The following is a 7,855-nucleotide window of genomic DNA, read 5'->3' on the forward strand; positions in this document are numbered from 1 at the left end:
CCCAGCAACAGGCATAAGCAAACAATAACTTGAACTTTGGGGAAACCCAACAAACACAGAAACAATAGCAATCAGAGTTTTGGCAGGGTCCCCACACAGAACAAAGTGTTGAGTAGGAGGGTATGTTTGGTCACCAAAGTACATTTATTCAGTGGCCTGAGTAGTTGGTCCAGTTCTTGTATGGACCTTCCTTTATACAATAGCATACATGGTATTTAACACAGCACACTTAAATTTGCAATTTTTTTTTATCATCAGTAATTTCAAACAAACAAACTGTCTTCAGTGAATATAAATCCAGTCCGCAATGCCAGCAGGAAGGTGGGACATAAGCTGCATCTTTATCCAGTAGTAGGTGTCTGTAGGATTGTACCGTGTGTATGGGTATTTAGAACATAACGCATCTGTGATTCCATTGAGAACAGCAGTCATATCTTTCACACCAGAACTAACAAAAGCTTTCATTCTGGCAACCTGATGAGAGAAATGAACTCTCCCATAATCGGCACGAACAATTTCGGAGGCTTGCTCCCACATCTCTTCTCCACGTCTTTCTACTCCTTCTTTTGTGAATATTCCAGTGGCAGCTATGAAGTTTCCAGGTTCAATTGTAATTACCTTTACCCCCCACTTGTACATCTCTTGTCTTAGACAGTCAGAAAAGGCCTCTACTCCATATTTGGAAATACAGTAGCTTGATCGGGATGGGCTGCCCATTCTTCCAAGCATGCTTGCCATACATACCACCCGACCTTAAAAGCAAACAAAACCAAATAAGGAAGTGTGTGGATATAGTTTGCAGCACAAAATAAGACATAATGGTAGGGGTAAAGTATCCATAGCATGAGGCAATTGTCACCAGATCCTGTCAGTTTCAGGGGATAATACCATTAGAAAGCAACAGACTCCTGCTTACCCACCTCTGGGAAAATGGTAATGAGGCAAGCTGAATATTTAATAATGTGTTATTTCCCCTTACTAACCTGGTGCAGAAAGTATGAGTGCACGTCACCTCTTAATACGCACATAATACCATGTGTTATTAAAAAACAACAGCAACTAAATAAAAACCTATGAGCTACATACTGCTATTCTTTTACGTTGGAACATCTTTTTCTCAAATAACTGTTTATTGAGTTTTAACAGTGTAAGTATACATACAGACATTACAATCTCAACGGATGCCTGTGGCAAACAGGTCATCCATGTTCAACAAAACAATTGGTACATGAAAAGTATCACAATAATGAAGTGGCACAAGTTGGTCTATGTAAGGAGATTTCAAGAGAGGGCTCATCAGCAGTTATCTGGGCACAATCTGGGCACAGCCATGCTTCTACTTTGGAATACCCTTAAGAGGTTCTGTCAGACGGGACATACATCTCCGCCTACGGGAGTACCCCATCAAGCTTGGTGGAGCTTGGCCAAAATGTGTAGTTTAGGTGTCTAGTGCAAGAGCAGTGATATAGACCAATGGTCTTGAGTATCAGGATAGTGATACTTGTGACAACAAGACATACATCACATGGGAAGACAATAGGAAACAAAAAGGAATAGGGGTAAAGAAGGAGAAGAAGAGACCCCCCCCCCATTGAGGCTTAACCTTAGAACAAAGTTAACAGACTAATAAAGCTGTTCAAGTGCACGGGGGAAAGCAGTGTGCGACTTCACATTTATGTTGTGACCCTATATTTTCGACATGTCTGAAGTTCAGCTTGGGAAACACCCATAGCTCCCCTCCATAATTAGAGTGAATTGAGTAAGCACAGCTACCCTGCGACAAGAAGTGTATTTGAAGGATTACCAGGTGAAGCTTTAAAAAAAATGAATGTAGTCACCTCACTGGACTGCTTCATTGCAATATACATTGAGTGGCCAGATTATTATGACCACCCCATCAGAACTTCGTTGGGCCACCAGATGACTCCACGAGATGACTTCGTTGGGCCGCCTCGTGACTCCACGAGATGTTGAAAGGTGATGCGAGGAATCTGACACTGCACTGTTGCCTTGTACCAGTCTTGCCACTCTCCGTTCTGCCCTAACATTGACTAGTCGCTGACGGCCACAATTCGCACGTTCAGACCCAGATTTTCGGCTCACCGTCCAGTCTTTAAACACTAACAACAGCTGCTCTTGAACATTTAACAAATTCTGCTGTTTTGCTGATACTCGCTCCATGGCTCCGAGCGCCAACAATCATCCCACGTTCAAAGGCTGTTAAATCGCGTTGTTTACCCATATCTTCAGAAAAAAATCACTTCTACTGTCGTGGTAAACAACCTGCTTCCCTATTTATAATGGTCTGGCCCTCTAGCAACTTCAGCGTGAAATTATAGCTAATTTGCCTACAAACGTCAGGTGGTCATAATAATCTGGCCACTCAGTGTATTACATTTTTGTTTGAGTCTCAAGTCCTGCAGAGGTGAGCATTCACCTCTCTCCCCCTTCACTCTGGAGGTGGAATGTCCCTCTGCATCCACACATCTAATGCAGCTGCCTTCGGTGTGATGACGTCCTTAGACGGCCGGAGCCCAAAGTGAGGGAGAGGCTGCGGGGACCGGTCTAGCAGTCAAGTGGGACTGAGGATCAGGTAAGTATACTTTTTTTTTTCCTATTTTTAGCAATTTTTTTCTATTCTCAATGGTTCCTCCCCCTGTCCTCCACCCAGGATAGTGTCAGTTTCCCTTTGCACTTCTGCAGAAGATTCCTCAGCATCAGAGCATAATTCACTGGCACAGGCAGCATGAGTGGTAAACAGGGATGCACCGATATATCGTCCGCCGAAACATATCAGCTGAAAATGGCAATTTTGGCATAATGCCGAAGGTGCCATTTTCTGGCTGATACATCGGCGCATCCGTGATTTCTTTTCTCCCCACTGGGCACTGCTCTGTGTCCCAGCAGGGAGGAGAGAAACTGTGACGAGCGCTATGGGAGGAGAGCACTGTGAGCAGCCGGCGTCTCTCTTCCCACACAGCTCAGCCTCCTATCACAGATCGGCAGAGCAGATTGTGGGCGGAGACAGCCCGCGCTGTCACAGGAGGCTGAGCTCTCCTCCCTGCACCGCTCACTCAGCCTCCTGTGACCGCTATCAGAAAGGAGAGACAATGCAAACACTCAGCGATCAGTGATCGCTGAGTGTTTTTGTAGATAATTGAGACTATAGTATGGTTACTATAGTCTCAATTATGAATGAATGGGAGTGTTCATCACCTCCTGTTCATTCATGATTGTGGTTATAGTAACCATACTATCTCCAAGTTATGAATGAACAGGAACATTCAATATAGAGGATTCCTGTTCATTGATAACAGGGGATGCAGAATAAGAGATTGAGGACTCTGGTGTCCTCGATCTCTTTTTCTATTTTAAAAGGGAAATATCAGGGGTCTGTTTAGACCCCTAATATTTCCCCGAAGTCCCTAAAAATAAAGTAAAAAATAAAAATATAAAAAGTTTATAAAAAATAAATAAAAATAAAATATTTTTTAAAATGTGAAAAAATGAAATAAAAATTTTCGGTTTCCACCTGACATTTTTTTAAATTTCGGTTTCATTTTGGTTTTGAAATTTCCATTTCGGTGCACCTCTAGTGGTAAATATTCAGACTTCTTTCACAGTTATAGCTTAGTTTCAGATATATGCTATAGTGTCAGGGTCACTTTAATGCATCATCATTTTTTTTTTATAGCAGTTTAGGTTCCTGAATTTGACGTGGTATCAGCCTCTTGCAGTCCCTATACAGAGGGAGAAGCAACACAAGGAGCCAGTCCGTTGTGCTGCAGTGCTTATTGCTAAAAGAAGCATATTGATATGGGGAGAGACCAGAGTGACAGAGCGACAAGCCAACTGTCTGTTATTCCTTATTTCACTGCCCAGTCACAGGCTGGAAGAGGGACAAGACCTGTAAGTGGTACTTGAATGCAGCAGAGAAAAATGAGGTCTTCTGCCCTGCAAGACAGAGCTGTACTGTATGGCAAAGATGTGAATTTTTAGTTGTGTATTATCATTTTCCTGAAATTCTACTTCAGATAAGGTCAAAGTGTAAATAAAAAAGAAAAAAAAAGAAAAAGAAGATGATTAGAAAACAGGGCTTCTAAATCTTCTCCTTCAAAGTATAGAAAAAAAAGAAAAGACTTCAATGTAGTGGAAAGCTCTTCACTAAAACAAAGTCTCCCAATAAATGTCAACTTTCATTGTTCTGGTAATATATACTCAAAGTACCAGGTGTACTGTATGGTTCTATATTTTGCTCGATAACGTTCTGTAAGTGGCTTCCTGTGGTACCTTCATTCCATTGACTATAGACCTACAACCCAGCAAAAAATTCAACACGTGATGCAGACGTATTTTCATTGGAGTCCCCACGTCCAACACATATTTACAAGCCAAATTTAGGAATAAATAATCTTTTAAATCCTGTGACACGAGAGCTTAAAATCTTTGATTTCGTAAAAATTCTATTTTTGTAGACATCCGGCTTCTGATGAAAGCATACCCTTCACAATGAAATGTCTTACTCCCACTAGCCTTTTATTTCCAACTGAGACGATTAAATACAACCCTTTCATTAAACTCACGATGGAATCACTTGCTGATGTCATTGGTTGTACTGCAGAGAGGTTTTCTCAGAAGCAGTTTGATTTTATACAATGCCTCACTATGGTGCCTGAAACACATCTTCGAAAATTAAAGCAAGTCATATTATTACTATGTTGGTGTCAAATAATTCTTAAGAAAGCAATGTTACCAGTGAGAGAGACTGAAAAAATAAAAAGCAGAATAACTGCCTTATTCATTTAAATCTTGGAAACCGGAAGACTCCAATTTGCAAGAGTTCTTTCTGAGCACTGGCATGGCCAACCACACACATGCCTCCTCTGAAAAGGTAGATTTTTTTAACTACTTGGGTACCAACATGTATATACCCCTTCATTACCAGGCAATTTCTCAGTTTTCAGTGTTGTGATAGGTTACAATGTACCCAAATACAGTTTTTTAAGATAGAGATTTCTTTTGGTTGTATTTAATAACCACTCTTAAAATGAAAAAAAAAGAAATCACATAAAAAATAGTAGTTTTCTACAATATTTAAAAAAAAAAACACTTTCCCTTACTTTCAGTTATAAATTGTGTTCAATAAAAATAGCAGGGCAATACCAGAGCAAATCAAGATCATGATGGCATTAAAGTGGTTAAACGGTCACGCCATCCAGGGCCGGCCTTAGGCCTTTAGGCGCCCTGTGCGAGAAAGCTTTACAGCGCCCCTCAGTGACCACACCCCTCAGTGGCCACACCCCCAGTAACCGCACCCATTTATCACCCATCTGACTCCATCCTAGACCAATATTTCAGTTCTGGGAAGAAAAGCCAGGCAGACTTACCCACCTGGGTTCCATGCTCTGCCCTCCTGCTTCATTCTCCATAATCAGTTAAACGCTGGGACAGGGAGTGGTCTTGAAATGGTGGCAGCAGATGGGTGGAGCCGGGAATCTGACAAAAATGTCACCACCAGTATTTTTGGGAGAATTCATTCTACACGCATCTATGCAAAACTGAAATAGAAGCTTTGGGTGGTGAAGCCTTTATTACATAGAGCTTGGTAATGGCACACTAGATATAGTGCATCATTGACGCACAGGTCATACACAAATAAACTGTACGCTAACAACTTACCTTTACTACGACGTATCAGAGGCAAAACAGCTTTTGTCACTCTAATAGTTCCCCACAAATTTACATCTGCAGTTTCTTTATATGTGTCAAGGCTTGTAAACTCCACTTCTCCAAATGTAGCAATGCCGGCGTTATTAACCAAGCCCCACAAACCTGCAAAGCAAAATAAATGCACATGAAGTGAAAAAGCAGGCATGTGCATTAGACACCTTTAAGCATTCCCGGACGTTTCCATCCATCTCCTTCTGTGCTGCCAAAGCAATGTTTCCATTCACTCCATTACACATGTGGGACCTTCCCTTTGTTCCCAGCAACGGAAGCTAGAATGCCTATGTACAAAGGAGAGATAGCAATGCAATGTTTCCATTCACTCCATTACACATGTGGGACCTTCCCTTTGTTCCCAGCAACGGAAGCTAAAATTCCTATGTACAAAGTAGAAACAGCAATGCAATGTTTCCATTTTAGTTGCATGGGTTTTTACACAGACAAAAGTTAAAATGACATATTTGGACTATAAAAACAAATGCTATTAAAATACATAAAAGGTGTTTAAATGAAGAAAGAACAAAGTAGGTCTGATATGAACAGCATTACTTCCATCTGGAACAGCTCTACAAATCGGATATTTTAGATTTATTGCCTCTCTCTATGCTCACACTAAAAATCCAGTGGATAAGGTTTATTGTTTTAAACAACAGCTCCAAAAGTGATTGGGGCACAGCCATATCTTGAGTAGTTTGGTGGTCCCGAGGCTCAGTTTAGTATCCTGACAATCAAAGGGAAGTTACAAGCAGGTGGTGCATCTTTGGCAGTATACTAAGGAGAGTAAGTGGTCTGTTACATGTGTATATTTGAATTGAGCTGTTGAGAAAAGGTACCATCACTGTCCAGAAGAACCTTTTGTGTGCAGCAAGTGGGAAGTAGGTCCAGTTACTGCTAGGCAGTGGCGTATCCACGGCATGGCACATATGGTACATGCCCTGGGCGCCACTTGCAGCAGTGGGATGTCACTACATGAGCACCATTCTGTGCAGAACTGAGAACCCTCCACCGCTGACCCCAGACAGGATGAAGAAGACCTCACTTGTCATGCAAGGACTGATGTTTTTTTTTGTATCCTGGAAATTAAAACTATGTTAAGCGTTGGGGGGAGAGACTGCATCATAAACAATGAACTTGGCCTTTAACTTGATTGATTTTTACCTGAAATTACTTAGATAGTATATTTATCTATACAGATCGGTAAAGGTTAGGCCTAAAAAAAAAAACATAAAAAGTTGCTATAGAGAGACTGTCCCTCCAGACATGGTCTCGTTCAACCGCAAATTGAGTGATCCTGCTTTATTGTTTTGGGTCACCTTTAGTTGGAGGCACAGTTGGTAACTTTGAATAATCCTTAGGACTCTGATGTAAAGGGGGTCGTTGGGATGCTAATATAAGGGGGGTGGGACTCTGATGTAGGTGGACTTTTTTTATTGAAGATTTAAGTTTATTTTATGATAAAGTGATCTAAAATATGGGTGTCAGATTTTGGAAAGAGGTGCAATTTCAGTGCTTGCCAAAGGCATTATTTAATGTATATATGCCTGGAGACTAAAAGGAGAATTATGTGATACATCTTTTTTTTATTTGTCGCTTCCCAATGATACAGGAATACATTTTGCAATGCACTCATGTACTCAAAAATGCACCATAAGCTTACAATTTAATCGATCTACTGTGGATAGGGCTAATCTATGTGCTGAGGAGTGATCCCGACAATATTGTCAGGATCCTCCTCTCCCATTGTAGGAGCTGCTGGGTATTCATGAGACGTTTATTCATGTCAGGTTACAGGTTTACAAACGCTTGCACATCTATCCCTTGCAGTTTTTCTTTCATTCCCCCCTCCCCTCTCTTCTCCACACTGCTGTCTCCAGACAATACACATACCACATCGGTGCTAAGACCTTCAGTTCAGCTACGCCCTTGCCCTCCTCTCCTCTCCTTTGTTGTCTTGGGACATACACAGGGAGAAGAAGAGATAAAGACACCAGAAATGCAAAACAAGGTGTACCCCATAGTTCTCTTTTAAGCTACTAAATGTTATTAGCTATAATGCAACATCAGAAGTGGAAGAAACAGGAATCCAAACAAATGCTAAAATTCACTACAGTACAACACAGTTTGAACA

The 7,855-nt window shown here is 41.2% G+C and overlaps 1 protein-coding gene across 1 annotated transcript in view; it reads right to left on the reverse strand.

Moving 5' to 3' along the window:
• Positions 1 to 221: 221 nt before the first annotated feature.
• The window catches only part of LOC108795956 (D-beta-hydroxybutyrate dehydrogenase, mitochondrial-like), an 18,590-nt gene continuing 10,956 nt past the window's right edge, over positions 222 to 7,855 (reverse strand). Inside the window, exons 4-5 of the mRNA XM_018567320.1 lie at positions 5,680 to 5,832; positions 222 to 752 (exon numbers count right to left, since the gene is read on the reverse strand). Of these exons, the coding sequence (XP_018422822.1) occupies positions 283 to 752; positions 5,680 to 5,832 (623 nt within the window). The 3' untranslated portion in view covers positions 222 to 282. The remainder of the gene's footprint in view (positions 753 to 5,679; positions 5,833 to 7,855) is intronic.

The sequence above is a fragment of the Nanorana parkeri genome, unplaced genomic scaffold (genome assembly GCF_000935625.1).
Source record: "Nanorana parkeri isolate BGI_ZX_2015 unplaced genomic scaffold, ASM93562v1 scaffold29, whole genome shotgun sequence".
Taxonomy (NCBI): domain Eukaryota; kingdom Metazoa; phylum Chordata; class Amphibia; order Anura; family Dicroglossidae; genus Nanorana; species Nanorana parkeri.